At 41.2% G+C, this 21,722-nt stretch overlaps 1 protein-coding gene across 5 annotated transcripts; it reads left to right on the top strand.

The window, feature by feature from the left end:
- The first annotated feature begins 4,309 nt into the window (after positions 1-4,309).
- On the top strand, positions 4,310-21,478 carry GHITM (growth hormone inducible transmembrane protein). 5 transcript variants are annotated; one of them, XM_083740500.1, is made up of 9 exons: positions 4,310-4,500; positions 9,126-9,280; positions 11,083-11,182; positions 13,318-13,429; positions 14,501-14,642; positions 15,870-15,978; positions 18,583-18,771; positions 19,209-19,386; positions 20,243-21,478. In XM_083740500.1, the coding sequence occupies exons 2-9, from the start codon at positions 9,155-9,157 to the stop codon at positions 20,328-20,330; spliced, it is 1,044 nt and encodes a 347-aa protein (XP_083596626.1). In that variant the 5' UTR covers positions 4,310-4,500; positions 9,126-9,154; the 3' UTR covers positions 20,331-21,478. The 5 variants fall into 5 exon arrangements, with proteins under 5 accessions (XP_083596626.1, XP_083596629.1, XP_083596627.1 ...); XM_083740503.1 differs by having other exon boundaries at positions 4,369-4,509; XM_083740501.1 differs by having other exon boundaries at positions 4,445-4,607.
- The last annotated feature ends 244 nt before the right edge of the window (positions 21,479-21,722 follow it).

Consider the following 21,722-nt stretch of genomic DNA (forward strand, 5'->3'; position numbering starts at 1 on the left):
TGCCCCTCCATTCTAAAATAGATGGCTAAAACAGATGGCTCATTCTGTCTTACATTTTGTCTTAAACAGAGATCTTGGGTTCACATTCTCACACAGCATCAATGAAATAAGAATCTAACATAAGAATCTAACATTTCTTACTTTCTAAATCCTTTGCATCATTACATTTAAGCCAACAAATCTCATACATTAACATAGATCCTTTTCAAAGTAAAACCTCTTCAGTTTACACCCCCCTTTCCTGGCCAGCTGCTTTTCCCATTAGCTCTTGCCCTTTGACCTTAGGAAAATGTGGCTAAAGCCTAATGGGAGGCACATGGTATTATTTTCTGTTAAACAATAAATCCTACTATTTACTAACTCTTAATTAGTGTTTTTGCAGCTTGATTGTATTCTGTAATATGTGGGGTCAGTGTAACCTTTGCTCCCAGCCTGTAATTCCCTTTTACAACTTTGAGAATTTTGGCTCCTGCTATAAATCAGGGGGGCCCTTGTCCAGGAGGATAAACATCTGCCAAAGTCCTTAGCCAGCTAGTTTTCTGCCTGGCATAAAACATACAAACATTTGCAAATCTTTAAGCTCATTTTAAAATACAGGCCTTGATCAGATGCCTCAATGTTGTATTGTGTTTTTACTGTTCTTTTGTTAGGAGCCGCCCAGATTGGCTGGGGCAACCCAGTCAGATGGGTGGCATAAAAATAAAAACTTAGCCCAACAATGGAAAGTGAGTTAGGTCCCACATAAGGAAGACTGGCAACTTAAGATGATAGAATATGCGGAACTTATAGGTTTGATGTCTAGCTTAAGAGAACAAGTAGGACATGCATTTAAAGAGGAGTGGAAAGCTTTTGCCGCGTATATGGAGAATAGCTGCGCATTGTTGAAAACACTGGCAGCAGTAAGATAAATTCCACTGTTTGATTAATATTAGAGTGATGTAAGATTGGAAAATAGACCAAAATGGTTACAGTAAAATATGCAGGAATGATATTGACAACTAAAATGGAAGGGGAAGGAGGGAAGTCATTGATTATTTGGTGCTATGGAAAATGTTTGTTTTGAGATGTTAAACTGGAAACTTAAAAAAAACTATTCCATAAAATCATACAAAGAAAAACTTGCTGTTGTTGTTGTTCTTATTTGGGAATCTATCTGTCAGAACCATTTTAAAATGGAGCACCTTGCCTCCCTCCCCATCCCAAAAACATAGCAGGTACCCACAGGTCCATTTAAAACATGTACATACACAGAAAGAGAATTATTAAGCAAGGTGGACCAGGGTTGGTTCCATGCGCATACTTCCTATGTTCACATTGAATTCTCCCAGCTGAAATTTGAGAGCGACTATGTTTTAAACCACTGTGTCGTGAGACGGGGAACCGTGCAATCCTGAAGGGCTCGGTCTTTTTAATAGAAAACTCTTTTCCCTTTCCCATTTGTGAGATACAGCGATGGCAATAGATACTGCTATTGTCTCCTCAAATCCCCACACTCCTTTATTTATTATCTAGCCTAAAATAGGAGCCAAATTTCTTATTAAATGGGCTCTGATAATATACATGGCAGCAATAGATAAATCCCCAAATCTTGTGCAATATGCCAGCAGAGGCATCTGGAATGCTAACGAGTCAGCCGGGCTCCAGAATGCTACACTTCTTTTTTTGGTATCTCCCCACCACCCTACGCTTCTGATCTCATTTGAAAAACTTCAGTGAGCCAGCTTGCTCCGCGGAGAAATTGTGCGAAGCACAGACTCATTTATTTTCTGCTGATGAACACAGCCGTGTGAACAATTGATAAAGTTGTCGGTTTGGTTTTCTTTTTTCTGCAGAGGGAACCAACTGGCACGACAGAGCTGTAAGCTTGCATTTCAAACTTCATAACCATCCTATCTGTTAATGCAATTATGGGGTTGTTTGCTGCTCTCATGGCTCCAGCATTTGGGTACATTTAAATACATTTTATCTTTTTTTCTCCTCCAAGCTTTATGGTTTAAATACAACAAATAACAGGGTCACTTACTGTATTTCAGAATTAATAATTCCAGTCCAATGCAGGGCCTTTATATTAGCCTTGACTGAACGTTTTTCCTCAGCTTTTTTAAAAAATATGTTTATTAAAGATTTCTTAATTTACAAAAATTGTCTCTTTTTTTCAAGTTGTGTTTTGTCAAGGGCAGGTATTGAAACATCCCCAGAAATGATAGACATTGCAGGTATTCTTTGAATGTGGCAGACATAGTAGAACATACCATTTTCAGCTGTCCATTGTACAACCAGTTACACAAATGTGTGCTATCCCCCTTTTTGGGTAGTCTAACACCACAACGCAATGAAAATATCAGAGCTAGGAAGGGCAAGCACACTTGGTATTCGCTTGCAAATGGATGCACCGCTGGCAATCTGAAAATCTCTCTGGCCTAGAATCGAAATTTTACAAACCAGACTGACCAATAACTGCTGCTAGGAAACATCTGGAGCAGATTATAAAGCAGGGACGAGGATCCTGTGGATCTCCAAAGGATTATGGATTTCCAACTCCAGCAGAAACCTAAAATTTGAACTTATCCTTAATGGTCTTCAGCTTAGAAATTGAGTTACACTTGCAGAAAAAAAGTAATTTTGTTCCGCTCATAAAATGTACGAACCACAACTACCATACGTGTGTTCTATTTTTCACAACCAGAAAGTGGCGTATTGGCCAGTTGCCGATACTATAAAGCAAGAAAAAGGTGTTTGCATGTACCGGGTTTTTTCCGAACTGCAGTTTATCTGTTTTGAATAAGATGCCTTTTTCAATGCAACCTTCTAGCTGCAACAAGCTCAGAGGCAATCTCTGTATCTGTGGGTTATGGCTTGTTTGTTTCTTTTTAGCTTTTGCGAAAAAGAGCTACACATGTTCACAGGCACTGTTTGGCACCGTTTTCACCATTGGCCCCCCTTGCAAAGGGCAGGCACTCTGCACATGTCTAGGGGCACTCTGCCCCCCCCCCTCGTTCCTTTTCTGGAGGAGAAGAGAAGAGAAAACCTTAATTTAGTTAATTAGGCTATGCAGAAGATATTAAAAATAAATTTAAGGAACTGCAGAAAGAGGGGGAAGGAAGCCAAGTTTTGAAATGTCAAAATGATTGTAAAATTAGAGAAATGTATAAAATTAGTGAAATGTATAAACTTGAAAAGTATTTTTAAAAAACAAAGAGAAATCCGGTACGCATGCTCAGAGGCACTTGAATTCCATATGCTCATTTTCCTTTAAATACAGCCGATTTCCTGTAAGCGCTGTCCCTCTTTAGCCAGTTTCCTGCTTTTATGGAAGCTGGTGAAGATGCTGCTTTTGGAACATGGGTATAAAATTGACAGCAGGTTATGGTTTAAGATAAAATTATGTTAAAATGTTATATAGATGGTGCCCAAACACCTAGCAGATTGGAAAAAATGTACAAATACAAATCGATTAAGTGTCGGAAATGTAAAGAGAAAGAAGGAACCTTTTCCCATATGCAGTGGTCCTGCAATGAGGTTAAAGCTTATTGGGAAACGATATAAAATGAAGTGAAAAAGATGTTTAAGATAACGTTTGGTGTGGGGTTTTTTTTTTAAAAAAAGCTTTTCTCTTGGGGATTATAGGATCAGAATTACCGAAACAATATAGAAATTTATGTACGTATGCAGCTACTGCCACAAGAACAAAGAAGAAGTCCCAACAAGAGAAGAACGGGCTATGCAGAAATGGCAAAACCTGCTTGAAAAATAAGAAATTAAGACTTTTTAGTAAGGGATGGAAATCGTCTGTTGTATATTTATAAATAAATTGCAAACAAATTAAGACATTAGCAGGATTATTGCAGAAACTTGCAGTTCTTAAAACATATATGAAATAGATGAGAAAAAGGATAGAGTTAATTGGGAGATGCGGGGTGAGGGAGGAAATAAATTTACGGAACCGCAGAGAGAAGGGAGGGAAGCTGCTTTTTCAATAAAATAAAATAAAATAATTTAGGGTTTCATTTTCTCTGTTGAAATGTTTATTTGTTGTAAATGAAAATAATAAATGAACTGCAGTTTCATTTTCTTTGATGAAATGTTTATCTGTTGTGGATAAAAATCATAAATGAACTTTTAAAAATTCTGCATTTGCTGGTTGGTTGTTTGCACATTTCTTCTCTGCCCTCCCTCCCCCCCCTCCGTACAAAGCGACCCAGAGGCGCTTGCCCTCATCCAACATGGCGGTCCGCAGCTTCCCACACCCGGAACGAAGATGGATGCCCCCTCCCCCCCCCCCCCGCCGCCGCCGCATGACGCACGCTCTAGGCGTTTCCACGGCAACGGCAGCGGCCTTTCGCCGAGACGTCGGAAGGGAAGCGTCCTAGTTTGCCCTCAGTCAAAATGGCTGAGGGAGAGGTGGAAAACAGCGCGCGTGAGCAGAGCCGCTCTTCCCAGAAGGCTTTGCGCCGGCGCCGCTTTCCGGTGTCAAACGCGGGGCGAGACGGACGGTGGTAGGTGAGTGAGGTCGGAATTCGGCGTGGAATCGGTTTATTTTGGCGGGGGGCGGGCAGTGCTTCCCCCTGTGGCCGTTCTTTGCTCCGGGAGGGGTTCCGTGTTCACAGGTAGGAGAGGGACGGGTGGGAATATTCCCCGTGTGAGGAAGCGAAGATACACGCAGATATTAAATGCGTATACGCAGACATTAGCTCAATGGCACTTAGGTTAGGCTCGCCATATTCCAAAAAGTAAAATTCCACCAATTGTAGAGGGTTTTTTGTTTGTTTTAGAAACCCACAAAGATTGACGAGCTTATTTTTTAGAAACCTCCAAAATTTTGAAGCTTTATTTTAGGAAACTCACCAAAATTGTCGAGCTTTATTTTGGAAAACCAACAAAATTGTCGAGCATTTTTTTTTTAGGACTCCACCAAGATTGTGGAGAATTTTTTTTCCTTCATTTTTTTAAGGAAACCCACCAAGATTGTGGAGCTTAATTTTTTTTTAGAAACCGCCAAAATTGTGAAGCTTTATTTTAGGAAACTCAGCAAAATTGTCAAGCTTTATTTTGGAAAACCAACAAAACTGTCGAGCATTTTTTTTTTAAGGAATCCACCAAGATTGTGGAGCATTCCCCCCCCCCCCCATTTTTTTAAGGAAACCCACCAAAATGGTTGAGCTTTCTTTTGGGGGGGAAACAAACCCAAATTATTAAGCTTTTGGGAGGAAGTTTTCCATCGCGTTACCATATAGCCAGGTTTCCCATGACATTTTGCCACCAGCAAAATCCCCCCCATGCCATTTTTGCACCCCCAAACCAGGACATGTCAGGAATTTTCCTGACCGTAGGGCAAACCTAGCCTAAGTTATGGGCGCAACAACAGAATGTCCAGGCACTCTTTTTTAATAAGAATAATACAAAGCTGAAAATGAATGAACTGCAGCTAAAATATTATGTTCATTTTTCACTTGGTCTAGTCCTTCCCCTGCCCAGCCCCCTAATATTCTTAAGAGAGTCACTTTTCTAGTCTTCAGAGAGTAGCTGGAAGTGGAGAGGCAGAAAAAGGTCATTATTTTCTCCGACTTTGCAGTTTTAATCTGAAATCTTAGGCGCAGTACTGCGCACAGAGCTCAGAAACTGCTTGCGCTAATGAAATTCCCTATCGCAAAATGCGCCTAGTACAGTGGGAGTTTCGAACACTGCTCCAAGCCCACGTAGGACAGCAACTAAAAGAATAAAAGTGACTGGTTCTGCTAAGAAATTGCCCGTTCTTGCTGATCCTTTGCATTTGGTACATTCAGCGACTGTATCATTGATCTGTGGGGATACCACAGAAATGATGTTATTTTGGTTGGAAGTTGCAGCATCAATCTCTATTCCTCTATTTTGAGGATTACAAAGCTTGGTGGGAGTCCTTGTATGCATGCATGTCTTTCTCCTTATTACATCATACAGCCTTGACTCAGCATTTACTTGATGTTAGATAGTACATGGTTACTGTGTTCCCTTCATCTGTAGCTGCTCCCTCTTGTTTTTAGAAGGTCTTAACTAGGGCTGCCGTATTTCAAAAAGTAGAAACCAGGACATCCTAAAAGTTTTCTTTCTTTTCTTTTTTTAAGGAAACCACCAAAATTGTTGAACAACAAAAGTTGTTGACAAACCTAGCGTTGCCATATCTCCAAAAGTGAAACTCAGGACAAAGTTATTGAGCTTGTTTTTGTTTTTGAAGGGAACTAACAACTATCAGCTTTTTTTGTAAAAGTTACAAGAGTTTTTTGGATTTTGGAGCTTTTGAAAAGCATTTTTGGTTCAATTTTGCTGGTTTTCCAGGACATTTGCCCAATTTCAAAAAAATAATCCAGGATTCCATTTTCAGAAGCAAATTCCAGGATGTATGGCAGCCCTATCTTAACAAAATTTTTGTGATATATTTCTTATACATACATGAGCCTTTCAAAAAGTGTATCTGCACTGCAGTCCTATGTATTACTACTCAGAAGTAAGTACGGTTTGTAACCAAAATGAGGCTTTTCTGCTCAGTACTGACTGCCAGAGGCTCAGATGTATAATAGATTCGAAACCCCCTGGACAGTTTTTCATAGCAAATACAGACTGTGGTATTGTTCACTTACGAGTGCACCATGAAAGTGCATATAACTACCCCTCCTTCCCCTTACCTAGTTCCTTAGAAATTATTTCATGGGTCTTATTCACAGAAGGACTGATTTTATCTAACTTGTGGTTGCTAAACAACCACAACTTGTTTCCCATTTCTTTTCCTTTCTCTTCACAAGATTTGTTTTATTTTTAAAAAAATCTGCTAAATTCTAAAAACCTTGGGTAAAGAGAGAGTTATCATCATGTGTCTGCTTTTTTCTGATTTCTCCAGTTTAAGGCTAAATTAGCAACCTAGCTTGTGACTTCAGCTGTTCCCCGGATAGTGGTTTTTTGTGTGTGTGTGTGTGTGTGTTTTGTTTATGGTGAAAGTTAAATATTTATTTAATTTTTGTGGCTTAGCCTCAAGGGATCAGTAGCAACCATGTAACAGGTTTAAAGTGGATGGGAAGTATTAGTGACACAGCTCTGCAATCCTTGCCACTTTTATTTGGCTGTCATTTAAATTACAGCCTCTTAAACAGCTTACTGGGTTGGCGTGTGTTTTGCCCGGGACACAAAAAGTCTTTACTTGCTTGAAGTTTTTGGAAAGGTTCAGAACTGTATTCACCACATTCCAACAAACCCTTTTGGTTCTTGTATTCTACTGACCCTGTTCTGTTTCCGGGGATCAGCCAGACTTGCAAGTCTGTCTACAGTGGTACCTCGGGTTACAGACGCTTCAGGTTACAGATTCTCTTAACCCAGAAATATTACCTCAGGTTAAGAACTTTGCTTCAGTATGAGGACAGAAATTGCGCAGCGGCGGCGTGGTGGCAGTGGGAGGCCCCATTAGCTAAAGTGGTGCTTCAGGTTAAGAACAGTTTCAGGTTAAGAATGGACCTCCAGAACGAATTAAGTTCTTAACCCGAGGTACCACTGTATATGACCACATTTTAAATTTCAAAGAGGTTGTGTATATTTTCATTAATGAGCATTTCTTCCCATGTGCTTCTGATTGAGAATAACAACATGGAAAAATGACATAAAGGGGCAAAGCGAGGGTCATATTTACTCCAGTTTGCCAAGTTTCTCTTTTCTTCTTTCTGCCTTTCCACCCCCTTTCCCTTGGAAAGTCTGGGTGAAAAGAGAGTAGTCTTGCCTCTGCTTAGCTTAAACTAGGAATAACAAAATAAAGTCTTTCCTTTATTCCTTGTAGTTGAGAGATGTAGAAGCTGTGGCCCTCTGTTATAGGACCACAACCCACCCCCCCATCATACCGAATGAGAATCCCAAATCTGGAGGGCCAAAGAGTTGCTTATCCCTCTCCTAAATGTGCATTTCCACTTTAAAATTTCACAGCAGCTAATGTAACTGAAACTTAGCTTGCACTATTCTGAGGGCAGATTATCAGGCTGTGGAATCCCTAAGAGATGGTGGCATCACAATGGTTTGAATTCTACTCTGCTGCTGGGATCCTCTCCCTTTCCGGCTCTCCATAAAAACACAGCAAACAGAACTGCAAGGAAGAGAAGCTCAGCTGCTGGGGATAATGTCATCAGCAGCTGGACATGACCAGGGTGGCAAATGAAACCTTTTGGGAAAGCTCCCCTTGCCTTGAAGTCGCCATCTTCCATCTCCTGCCTTGCAGCGACAACTTCCAGAGAAACATTGTAGTATACCTTTTTAAAACGTTGCCATTTCCCAGCAACTGAGTTGAACAAAATCAAAAGTGGCAGAGTAAACTTTATTTTTTTTCACGCACAAAAACAAAACAAAAAGCTACTACTACTCAAGGCAGTCTGCTGTCCTAATTTAATTTTGAGTAGTATTTTTTATCGAAGTTTGATTCTTTTCATTCATAAAGGGGGATGGGCTGTAGCACATTGTTTGTGTCCATGCTTTACATTTTGAAGGTTCCCAGTTCATGTATGTCTTGATGCAGGTTGTGCTGTGGTCTAAACCACAGAGCCTCTTGGGCTTGCCAATCAGAGGGTTGGCCGTTCGAATACCTGCGACAGGGTGAGCTCCCATTGCTCGGTCCCAACTCCTGCCAACCTAGCAGTTTGAAAGCACACCAGTCAAGTAGATAAATAGGTATAGCTGAGGTGGGAAGGTTAAACAGTGTTTCCTTGCCCTCTGGTTTCTGTCACAGTGTTCCATGTGCCAGAAGCAGTTTAGTCCTGCTGGCCACATGACCTGGAAAGCTGTCCAAACGCCAGCTGCCTCTGCCTGAAAGCGAGATAAACACCGCAACCCCATAGTCTCCTTTGACTGGACTTAACCGTCCAGGGGTCCTTTACCTTTACCTTACCTATGTCTTGAATCCTTGGGATCTCCAGGTAAAAATGTGCTGGACCTTGAAGAGCTGCTTCCAGCCAGAGTAGACACTGTTGGGTTCAACAGTTAAGTGGAGAGATGATTTGAAGCAGCTTCCTATATCCACTTTCTTTTATATAGTGATGTTAGCAATTATTATTTTTTGGCTCCATGCTGTGCTTTGCAGTGCAGTTGCTGTTATGTAACTCTCTTACATGTTGTTGTTACAGGTAAAATTTTGCCATTGACGACCACAGCCATGTTGGCAGCAAGGTTAGTGTGCCTTCGGGCTCTCCCTTGCCTACGGCCTGCACACCTTCAGGCTTCACCTGCACTGAGAAATTCTTCTCTAAAGACACAGCATTGGCTCTTGCAGCCTTCTAAGGTAGGTGTCTCTTTGGAATCTTTAAGTTTTAAGATTTCTCTTTTAAAACAGTTTATGTGCAAGTTAATACATTCAGTACATGAATTAAAGTAGCCTATTTTTTGCTTCTTAAAACCATACGGATCTGCTCCAAGATCTTAATCCTTGGAAGCCTTTCATGTGAACAGAAAACCATAACTTTCTTTTACGTTTGGACAGTTTCTGTTTTATAGCTCTAGCCCTGCAGAGTATGGGTAAAGGCAGCACAACTTGACATGTTCATGCAGCTACATCAAAGCCAGCCCAAAATATGCCCTGTCTTTGCATGCACACACACCCCACAACTATCTTCATGGGCCCCACTTCTTAGTGGTATGCTCCAATGTGGAATTTATTTACTTACTTTAATAGATACCTGCCTGCCGTTTACTTTAAGGTCCCAGCGCGAGTTACTACCATAAAGTATACAATTATATAAAACAAAATGGTTGTAAACATAAAAGAGGAATCGTGTAAAAACAGCACCATATGAAACAGACCCAGAATTAAAAACAAAGCAAACATTTAGCAATTCCACATATAAAAACAGCTTTAAATAGTTACAGTACAGATGCAGAGTGGGAGAAAAGCTTGTTGAAAGAGGTTGGTCTTCTGTAGATGCTGAAGGGACAGCAGAGGTGGTGCTGGTCTGATATTCTGATTCCTACTCTGTAAAATAGAGCTGTCAATAAGATTGTATTTACAGAGCATCCTCTCATGCAGAGCACAGTGATGGAGCAGGTTTAGGAATTTATGTGCCAGTACTAGCACATTAAAAGTAGCATGTTAGTTCATTTTCAGCCAGTGCAATTCTTTCAGCAGTAGCGTAACATTGTCTGCCCCAGTGAGTAGTTATGCTCCTGCATTTTGCACTAACTTCAGCTTCTGGGCCAATGTCAAGGTTGGTCTCACATGGAGCCCGTTGCAGTAATGCAATCTGGAGGCTATCAACATATGGACAATGGTGGTCAGACTATCCCAGTCCAGAAACAGACAAATCTGTCTTACCAGCTGAAGCTGATAAAAGACACTCCTAGCCATGGAGGTCACATGGATGCTTACAGGATACAGGAGCATCCCTCATACCAGGTGCATGCTCCTTCAAGGGGAATACAATCCTGTCCCAAGCAGTCAGTGGTCCAGTTTTCCGGATTGAGGAACCACCCACCCACAAGGCCTCTTGTTTTGCTGGATTCATAGTTTGTTGGTCCTCTTTTAGCCCATCATGGAGTCCATGCCCCTATCCATGGTTTGAACGGCCTCTCCTGATACATACATTATGCATGTGAATGACCCAGTTGAGTACCGTATTTTTCGCTCTATAAGACGCACCAGACGATAAGATGCACCTAGTTTTTGGAGGAGGAAAACAAGAAAAAAAATATTCTGAATCTCAGTAGCCAGAACAGCAAGAAGGATTGCTGTGCAGTAAAAGCAGTGATCCCTCTTGCTGTTCTGGCTTCTGGGATAGCTGTTCAGCCTGCATTCGCTCCATAAGACGCACACACATTTCCCCTTACTTTTTAGGAGGAAAAAAGTGAGTCTTATAGAGCAAAAAATACAGTAAGTTTCGCATGTCACATTGATATTTCTCCAAACTGGGAGATGATTGTGTGATACATGGTTAGACTCCAGCTATCTTTCCCCATTGTTCAACTCCTCCTACTTTGATCTTTGTTGTGCAGTATGCTATTTCTCCAGATTAACTGGAGGCATATTTATCATCCGTTCCCTTGACAGCAATCTAGAGTCTTTCTTTCTTTCCTTACTTTTTGTTCTAACAGGGATATGCCTCCAAAGCCAGGTTTGGTGTACGCAAGGGGAGAACTGGTCAAGAAATTAAGGAAGCGGCTTTTGAACCATCAATGGAGAAAGTGTTAAAAGGTACCTGTATATCTCTCTCAGATTTCACTTACTGTGGTTGACAGAGGAGAGGCAAAGCAACACTCGAAAGTAGCGTGGAGGCAAATCGATGCCTTTCTGTATTTTTACTTTTCGGCTTTAATTTTTAAAAGTTTTAAAAAGAGCCATGATACAGATAAAGCATATAAAAGCACAATTGCCAATTTTTAAAATTGATTTATTTCAAAACTGAGATAATGAATATCTCTTAAACTTGATTCGTGATCCTCTTGCAAACTGGTTTATTTGTTGCATTTAAATAGGGTGATATCTAGCTAAGGTCCCAATTACACTAATACATTTAAAGCAGTATCATATCATTTTAAGCAGTTATGGCTTCCCCCAAAGAATGCTGGAAACTTGTTTGTTAAGTGTGCTGACAGTTGTTAAGAGATCCCTATTCCCCTCACACAGCTATAGTTCCCAGGTTAAACCTCTCTGGAAACTGTAGCTCTGTGAGCGGATTAAGGGTCTTCTAACAACTCTAACTCTTAACAACAACTGTAACGAACTACAGTTCCCAGGATTCTTTGCTCAGTGGATTTAAGTCTGAGTGCAACTTGGTTGAATATCACTCATAGTAACTTTGTGCCAATAAACTTCTGACAGTTTATGTTACAATAAAAAAAAATATGAAAACAATAAGATGGCAGAGGAAGTGATCTCCACAACCTCTTCCTCTCTCCTTCCATTCAGGATACTTTTAAGTAGCCCCAGGCAAAATTGGGGAGGGACTGTCCTAAGATTGGCTTATAGACTGCCTGCTTTGTACAATAGAAAAAAAGACTACAGACAAGCATTATAGATAACACACATAGCATATGTATGATTGAGAGCTTTCTGATGGATTCGGGGACTTGTAAGCACAGGGACTCTGTGCCAGGTTCCTGAATACACCATCCTGCCTCTCAGCAGGATTCATCCATTGATCCCTCTGGGAGATCATGTACTCCAGTTTTATGTCCTATAGCTACCTGAGCTCTGCAGTACATTCATTTCTTAAACCATGAATATATAAATATAATTTCACCAGCTAAACCACATTTATTTTATATCGCATGGCAAAACACTGTTTTGGACATTTGACTTTCAAATAAGTGATCTTGCCTGAGTCCTCACATCAGAATTCCCACCTCCTCTTGCCTCTGCCTAGATATAATTATATGAAGCAACAGACATGCTGGATGAATGATTATAGGTTTTGGAATACATTGCAAAGCAGTATGAGCTAATTGTCATAGTAGCCTATTAGTATGCATGGTGGTTCTGAACTGCATGGGTAACGTGCTTTAAAGCAATTCCTCTTTGTCAAAATCTCGGAACAGCCTTGTGGCTTACGGATAATTGCCATTTTATTGCAACTCTATTAAAATAGTCCTTGGTTTCCTTATTTTTAGAAGTTTACAATGCAATCCAGATCCCCTTGCAAAGGACTGTTAGATTTGGGCTGTCTCACCAACCAGCCCCTGTGCAGGTGGGATCCCTGCTGATGGCAGCTGGCAGCAAGCTCCATAATGTGAGGTTCTGAGGCAGGGTAGGGCCAGGGCTGAGCCACCCTGAGATCTGTCAGATCCTGAGCCAGTTTCACTGCCTTTTCATGATGGCATCAGGCCCCATTGCTCCAGGCTGGCATGGCAGTCTTTCTCCACCCTGACTGCTGGGCAGCTGAGCTACAGATGCAGTGATGGTTCTTGCAGCCAAGGTTTGGATTGCACCATTAATTGTATGAAACTTTTGCCCTTCTAAACAATTGGTAGTGAACTCTGTATGCGTGGCAAAAGATTATAGGCATAAAGTAAACAAGATGCATGGCAGTTCTCTCAGTTCTGTGGCCATAAGTACATAGTGGAGAGCTAGAAACTTCAATGTTCATTCAAGAAGAATAAAAATGAAATCTTCTAAAGTTGATGTTAAAGAATCATCGCTTCGACACTGGTGATCTTTGCTTCTTCCCGTATAAATCATACACACCCACTCACTCACTTGTTCAGCTATTCAAACATGTGTATTTCTTAGGAGAAAACTACTTAATTCTGAAATCATAACATTGCATTGGTGTTGCCACAAAATGGGGAAAACGTTTTATGGGGTAAGCTTAATTTTATTCTCTTTACCAGTTGATCGAATGGGGAGATGGATTGTCGCTGGAGGTGCTGCTATCGGCCTTGGGGCAGTTTGTTACTACGGATTGGGGATGTCCAACGAGATCGGAGCCATTGAAAAGGCCATGTAAGTAAAATACCCAAAATGTGTTGAGTACTTGTGGTCACAACAAGACAGTTAAAAGCAATTTCAGTGAAATCAATCTATAGTTAGAGCTGTGGTTTTGAAAGTTCGCTCTTTCTTTCTTTTTCTGAACACAACAAAACCATGATTAAATGTTTGGTGCTTCTGCTTCGAGAGACTCGGAACCAGAAAGAATCTCTTGATTTTTCATTAATCATTCTGCTAAACCAGTGACCGAAAAGATACAGAAGCTACTGGTTTTGGCTGCAACCCAAACCCCCAGTCGGCTGGGCTGGAGGGAGTTTGGATGAGGCAGAAAGGTTTCTCCATCCAGTGCTGTCTAGCTTTACCAGTCAGGGTGTTTCAGGGGCAGAGTTCAGCCAGCAAGGGAGCCAAGCAGTCCTGATCTGGCTGGCTTCTGTCATGTGATGGCAGCAGGCCCGCTTTGAACCTGGAAACTGGCAGAGTTTCAGCAAGAATCGGGTTACCCAGGCTGAGCCGAAAGGAGGGTTTAGGTGGGGGCTAGGGTGGGGGGTGTTTTGCTAAAATATTTTGGTGTCAGCGGTGGCATTTCCCCCCCAGCAACCTTTTAGGGGTCGGTTGTAAAATGTTAAATCCATAGAGTTAACCCTGGCAGGTTTGGATTATCTATGTGACCATTGTAAGAACCTTTTCTTCTTAAAGTTGGTGTTAAAATACCTCTGTATGGGTGCCTTTTTTTGCTAACACACAATGTAAAAGTGAACGAAAATTAATTGCCCAATGGGCAAATGATAAAAAATCAGCTGAGAGATCCAAAACTACTCTGTGGTTAAAGACATGTGGTTGCAGGGAAATGTGGTCTCAGATTCCACACAATGTATTTTTTACTGTTACCTTAATAACTAACATGATATCCACAACACATGCTTTATTAAGGGAGCAAAGGGAGTGTCACAAACCCATTACATTGAAAGCCTGGATTGCAAGTATTGAAACAGTTTTTCTTCCGTCAGAGTGTAAACTTGCTGCTTGCCGTATTCTTGCCCCCTGTAACATATTCATATAACTTAAATATATTCTGTTTGTTTCCAGTATCTGGCCGCAGTATGTGAAAGACAGAATCCGTTCCACCTACATGTATTTTGCAGGAAGTGTTGGTTTGACAGCATTGTCTGCTGTTTTAGTTAGCAGATCTCCAGCCCTCATGGGTCTCATGATGAGGGGATCTTGGCTGGTAAGTTCGGGGATTTTTTTTGGTGTCCTCTATCTAACATCGGTTAGAATGCATCTCTCAAAAGAATTCTTCAACCTCCCGTTGACTGAGTTAAATTTTCTCATAACCTGTAGGGGCTCTCTAAATCGCAAGTGATGAAAAGACCAATAGGTAGGCAGGATTCAATAAAATATCCCATGGTTTTGACCCTATTTGAGTGGTGCTGCTTCTCATAGAGAACCCAGGGAGCTGTAGCATAGGCGTGCTCAGTCTCCCGCTTGCCGAATGAAAAACGTCAAAAGATTACATGTTGTTTCATGTGTGAGAGACTGATTCTGGAGTGAAGCACTTATGGCCAGGTTTGCACAGAGCCGGGATTAACACAATCCCTCTCACGCTGCTTAGTTAACAGTTAAAACAGGTGGGTTTCAGTATTGATGCTGAAGTCTGTCCACACAGTGAGGGACAAGTATTGCATGTTCTTTTTGGGGGCAGGCGTGTTCTTCCAGAAACAAGGAGATCTTATTCCTTGTTGGAATATAATTTATTTTGCCAGGGATGGCACTTGGTCGGCAGCAGATCTGAGCTTGCTATAGGTTAATCGCCTATTAACACAGCCCCTTCAAAGCTTATCTTCCTAATTTCTTTAACAATGTGGTTGGAAATAGACGTGGAGAAACAAGGGACCTAGTTTTACCACATGGCAGTAAATGGAAGAGTTTGCAGTCGCCTGCTGAAGCGGTGATGGCATTATGCTGCATCCCAACCCCAGTTAGGTGGGAATATGCTCCACTGAATTCTCTGGGATTTATTTCTGATTAGAGATGGATGGGACTGCAGCATAAGCCTCAAATCTCACTTTTTAAAACCCCCAGTATCTGCCATCTTGCCAAAAAAACAACCTGAAGAGCCATTGTGCCCACTAGAGGGAGCCGCCGCTAATTTAGTCAAATATTGCCTTTGCGTGGAAGGTTTCGGCAAGATAATGTGTGACTGAAACACACTGGCTAGGAAGCAAATGTATTGCACAAGTATAGCCATTGCCAACGCAGAATTGGACGAAGCTGCCTGATTAGGACCTTTGTGACACGAGTATAATTTCCTGCCATGTTATCTAGGGGAAGACCCCGAGTGAATATTGCCGTATCATAAGTGAACCTTAGTCAGCTGTAAAATGCTTAGTAAAAAAACAAAAACAAACCCAAAACTATAAAACAATTTGCTAGTAATAACAACAATCTTTTACAGGCAATTGGTGCAACATTTGCTGCAATGATTGGTGCTGGAATGCTGGTTAGATCAATAGATTATGAACAGAGCCCTGTCCCTAAACATCTGGCTTGGATGCTGCATGCAGGTAGGTGGCTTCTGATTTTCCCAAACAATGATTGTTGTTGCTGTTGTTGACCTCAAATGTAAGTTGCATTGAGAAATTCCCCTGATCAGCTCCCTTGCAGTTTTGCAGTCAAAAACATACTTGGCAATCCAGCTGATTTGCTGTGGAGCTGTAGAATAGTGCTGCGGGGTGGGTTAAAATACATTTAGAGGGAGGCAATCAAGGTTTATTATTGTTGTTGTTGTTAGAATGTATGTACTACCTTATACCCAGAAACACTGGCCTTAAAGACACATGCCATCTAGTGTGAAGATATTTAAACATGCAGTGACCAGGTTCCAAACACCATCCATGCAGTTCCACATCCATATGTGGCAATCTTGGCTTCTCCTGGTGTCATTTCTTTCTGCCCCCCCCCCAACAAAGCCCTCAGCTCCAAAGGTTGGATCCCTCAAGAATAGCACCCCTAGAAGGGCAAGGAATAACTTGCTAAAAGCTGGTATCTGAAGAAGTGTGCATGCACACGAAAGCTCATACCAAGAACTGACTTAGTTGGTCTTTAAGGTGCTACTGGAAGGAATTTTTTTTTGTTTTGACTATGGCAGACCAACACGGCTACCTATCTGTAACTGTTGCTAAAAGCTGGACAGTCTTCATGCATACCTGGAAGTGGGTTTTAAATATATATATATATATATATATATATATATATATATATATATATATAAAGGAATTTTTGTATTACAAAACATGTACCTTTCACAGTCTGTCTCTTCTCTCCACTATTAATTCATAGAGTCTTATTCTCAGTTCATTTACATTTAGGGAGAGACACTTTTGTCATAGACATCTTGCAGTTGGGGGGGAGGGGGGTCAGATGGGATCCAGAGCTTCTGTGCACAAAATGCTCCCATGCATTTTGGGGAAACACTTCCATTTAAACGTCCAAAATGCACACAAGTGTTTTGTGCAGCTCCGGATCCCATCTGATAAAATAAAACGCTTAAGATCTGCTCCCTTCTCCAAATCTCGGGCACTGACTTGCTGGGGACTTTAAGACAAACCACTGTGTCTCGGATACAGGAATGATGTTGGCTTACCTTTGCAGTGTTGTAACGGTTGCTGAGATAATGTGAAGTGCTTTGAGAACTTAAGAAAAACACTTTATTGCAGCCTTCTAAGTAACCTCACAAAACTTAAAAGCCTGCCGAGAAGCTAGTAGCCTTTGTTTCCATCCTGGCAAGGGAAAAGAGGAAGCCGCTTGCTCCAAGCCCAGTGCAGGAATGGAAGCTACTACCTTTCAGTAGCAGAAGTTACAGGGAACCAGGCAGAGGGCCTTCTCGGTAGTGGTGCCCTCCCTGTGGAATGCCCTCCCACCAGATGTCAAAGAGAACAACAACTACCAGACTTTTAGAAGACATCTGAAGGCGGCCCTGTTTAGGGAGGCTTTTAATGTTTGATGTAGTACAGTATTTTAATATATTTTTTGGAAGCCCAGCCAGATGGGTGGGGTATAAATAATAAATTATTATTATTATTATTATTATTATTATTATTATTATTATTATAGGCAGGAAACTGAGATCTGAAAGCTAGAAGCTGAAATCTGAAAGATAGGGGCTAAATGGTTTTGGTTTTTTGATGCCTTCTGCCAGTAGGAATGGTGAAGGATGAACAGAGCAGTCAATCCTCCCTCCTCTGCCCTGCTACATTTCCATGCTAGTTGAGAAAGTTTGTTCTTCCATAGCTAGCACAGAACAAAACAAGCTGGCAGAGCAGTGATGAAGTGTGGAGTCCCTCTCCACTCACCTGTATGGAATTCCTGGTCATCCTTGGCTACCAGATGTGTTGTTATATATCGGTCTATTAAATAATACAGAAATTAAAGCAAGTTTTTTTCTTTTCTTTTTTTAGTCAGCTGTTGGGGTTATTTCATGCCTCTTTGAAAGCACAGAGGATTTTAGGGTGGTGTTGCATGTTAGCAAATTTAAATCTTCACAGCTTTCGCGTCAGGATTGTTCCCTGTAGTTTCATACTGTTCAGTTCTACGGAATTTTCATGGCATCTAGCGTAGACTTGGGTTGTTGTTGACTCATAAGGGTGTCGTGAAACTCCAATCTGAGGAAGCCTGGGGTGATTTAAAATATTGGTACTTGAGGCCAATGTTGCAGCAGGGTGAAAATGTGATTGCCTCATCACCAGTCAGTAGTTAACTAGGTTTGCCATATTTCAAAAAGTAAAAACCAGGACACCCTGAAAGTTGTTGAGCTTGTTTTAGGAAGACCCCAAAATTGTTGAGCTGTTTTTAGGGGAAACCCAAAAGCGTTTTTCAACTGTGATTTTTCGAAAGTCCGGATGTATGGCAACCCTAAGTTAACTTGCCGCAAACGTATTCCCATTTATCTAACTTGTATCCCAAACCTACAACACTGATTTGTTTCTAGGGCAGCTGACAGTGTAGTAAAACACAAAAAGTTCGAACTAAAACAGCGACAGGCGATTTAAATAGATGGCAAGACTAAGCTCCTCTAAGTTTGGTTTCTGTTCGCAGTCCTTAAAAGCCTTGATGTGCCATGTATGCCGTTGAGTAACTGAATTAATATTGGTGCCTCTTTCTTCCCTTAGGTGTCATGGGTGCCGTTGTGGCTCCTCTTACTCTACTGGGTGGCCCCCTGCTCATTCGAGCTGCTTGGTACACAGCAGGAATCGTTGGTGGTCTCTCGACTGTGGCTATGTGTGCACCGAGTGAGAAGTTTCTGAACATGGGAGCGCCACTGGGAGTGGGCTTTGGCCTCGTGCTTGCTTCTTCCCTTGGTGAGTGGATGATGTTGGGTGTAGAGTGTGATTGAGCTGCCTAGAATCAAGCTTGCTTTATGCATTCCATCTGTTCCTTAACAAATGTGTTCCGAAAATTTGTGTTATATACTTTTTTGCTGGTTGGCCATCTACGTTTCTCAGCATATTAAAAATGTTCTGTTTGAAATTAGACCTACTCAGGTTTGTGTGTCGCTCTGGCTCACCCTGCCGCCCCCCAGTGAGCGTAAAGTGCAAATATCGGACAAAGTAAGAAAAAGGGAGGCTGATTATAAGTAACATGTCCTCAGTGATTTCATGGTCAATATCTTATTTAGATAATGCTTTCCATTCAGTGGTGCATTTTGCATATGAAAGCACTGTTTGCATGTGGCATAACTGTGTGTGTCCCCAAAATGCATACTTGGTTCTTGATAGCCTTTGTGTATATCTTCCAGGATCGATGTTCTTTCCTCCTACGACTGCTTTTGGTGCCGGCCTCTATTCCGTCGCTGTTTATGGTGGCTTGATACTTTTCAGCATGTTCCTGCTCTATGACACTCAGAAAGTCGTACACCGTGCAGAAACTCAACCGCTGTATGGCGTAGGGATGCAAAAGTATGACCCCATCAACATGTAAGTGCTTCCTCTTGATAAACGTGGTGCAAATTCATGAAACATTTAGAGAATCCTAGTTTTCTGGAATACAAGCAAACTGTGTGCATGCTATGTTTAGGTCTGCCTAGAAGTCTATAGACCTTTTAATAAAGAGTGCCTTGTCATTCTTTTCAGTGATTGCTGCTTAGAAGGTTAGGAAGATGAGGAGCAGCTGCACAAGGAGGCCGGGTGCAATAGACAACCTCTGATTTTCATTAGCTACCTAGTTAAAGGAGAGCAATTTCCAGGCTATTCTGCAAGAAAGCTTTGCAAATACAGTTGTACCTTGGAAGTCGTACGGAATCTGTTCCAGAAGTCCGTTCGACTTCCAAAATGTTTGGAAGTTTGAATTAATTTTATAATGAAATGATTTTAGAATGTTGTATTATTTTATTGTTGTTAGCCGCCCTGAGCCCGGCTTTGGCTGGGGAGGGCAGGATATAAATAAAAATTATTATTATTATTATTATTATTATTATTATTATTATTATTATTATTAAACCAAAGTGCGGCTTTGTTGGAAGCCCCGTTGGACGTTTGGGTTCCAAAACACCTGAGTACCAAGGCGTTTGGGATCCAAGGTACGACTGTACTGGTGACAGCAAGGAGTATACAATAGGATGACTGGGGAGGAAGCCATTTGTGGATAGTATTCACTAATATTTGTTTGTATACGCTAGTAAGGTCCGTGAACTTAGTTTGTGGTGTTTTTGTCTCAAAACCACGAATGGACTTCAGTTTGAACACCAGGGTGCTGTGCCAGATCATTCTTTTTTCCTTGCTAGAGGACAAGGAAAGTTTGTTTAACCTAATGGCTGTTTCTCTTGTCTTTCAGGTGTATGGGTATATACATGGATACTCTAAACATCTTCATCAGAGTCGCCACCATGCTTGCTACCGGCAGTGGCAACAGGAGAAAATAGACCGCAACTTCCTTCCTCAGGCCGAACTGATAGCTCACCAAAAACTTTGGCTTGTCTGATTAGCGCATAATATCTGCTAAAACTGCCGCTGGGTTGGAGGCAGCTTTCATGTAGCAGTCAGATATTCCTAGCACTTCAATGTGACCTCTTAAGGTGTTTTTGGAGTAAAGTGATTTGGATCTTAACACGAGTGGAAAGTAAATTGCTGCATGCCATTAAATCATTTCTCCCTGATTTGGGGGGGTTTGGAAATGTGTAAGAAGTTTATTTTAAAATATGTAGATTTGTAGCCGGTGTAAGTTTAATTTCCTCCTCTTAAAAGGTGAAGTTGTGGTCTTAACTCCGTATATAGGAGCAGACCCAAAGGGCGCTGCATTTAAACCAAAATTAACGTCAAAGGGAGCTGTATTTGGAAGTTATTTGCAAGAGATTGTGCTCCGCAGCATACTCTTCGGTGGTAACTGAATGTAACATACTCCGGACTGATAACAGAAATGCCTAATAAAATAAAATCTCTAAAAGGATATTTGTTAGGATCCTCTTTGCTTTCCCTAGGAGACAATTGGGGAACTTACCATCAGACTATATTGTATTTGTACTACTGTCACACAAATGCCATCAGCTAAGTGTTTCTTCTCTTTGAAGAGATTGTGGAAGCAACGCTGAAGTGTAGGTTAACTCAAGAGTTGCTTTTCGCTATCGCTAACAGCAAGGGTAAAGGAATCAATTTGAGCATTTCTGACCTGCATTTTCCTTCAAAGTCAAACTGGGACACAATTTTAACTTTGAAGCCCGCATCCCTCTCTTCCGGGCTCAAAATGTTACCTATCAACTGGCAGTTTCTTTTGATATTTATCTAAAAACATGTGGCCTCCTTTACAGAACACTGATTTATAAAAGATGTCTAATTCAAGAACCACACTTCTGAAAAGAATATTTTTTTAAAGCTGGGAAAGCAGATGTATGTGAATTCATTCATCAGACGGGACAGAAGTTATTTTGGAAATTGCTGGACCTCTTTGTTACCGTAGTACTCGTCTGTTATTTTTAAGTATTGTGGCACAGCAATTCAGTAACTTTATTTTCCATCCGCTTTTGCCATTTGTGCTTGTACCAGCTTCTGAAACAATAAAGTCTTCGCTGAGAAATTTATTGGTCTTGTTTTCTGTAAGGTGCTACAGAGATACTTTACTTAAAACTGTACTTTTAAAAACGCTTTTCATATACTTGAAGGCACTTGAGCAGTTTTCATTTTCCTTCCAAATTTACCCTTTTTTAGGGGAAACTTCACAAAATTGAGTGTTCACAGGTCGTACTCTGTTTAGTAATCTGCCCGCTCCATAGAGCTCTCCTTTCCCTCCATCAGGCATCCATATTTGGGGCTTTTTTTGT

Source organism: Podarcis gaigeae, assembly GCF_964106915.1.
Source record: "Podarcis gaigeae genome assembly, chromosome: 5".
Lineage (NCBI taxonomy): Eukaryota > Metazoa > Chordata > Lepidosauria > Squamata > Lacertidae > Podarcis > Podarcis gaigeae.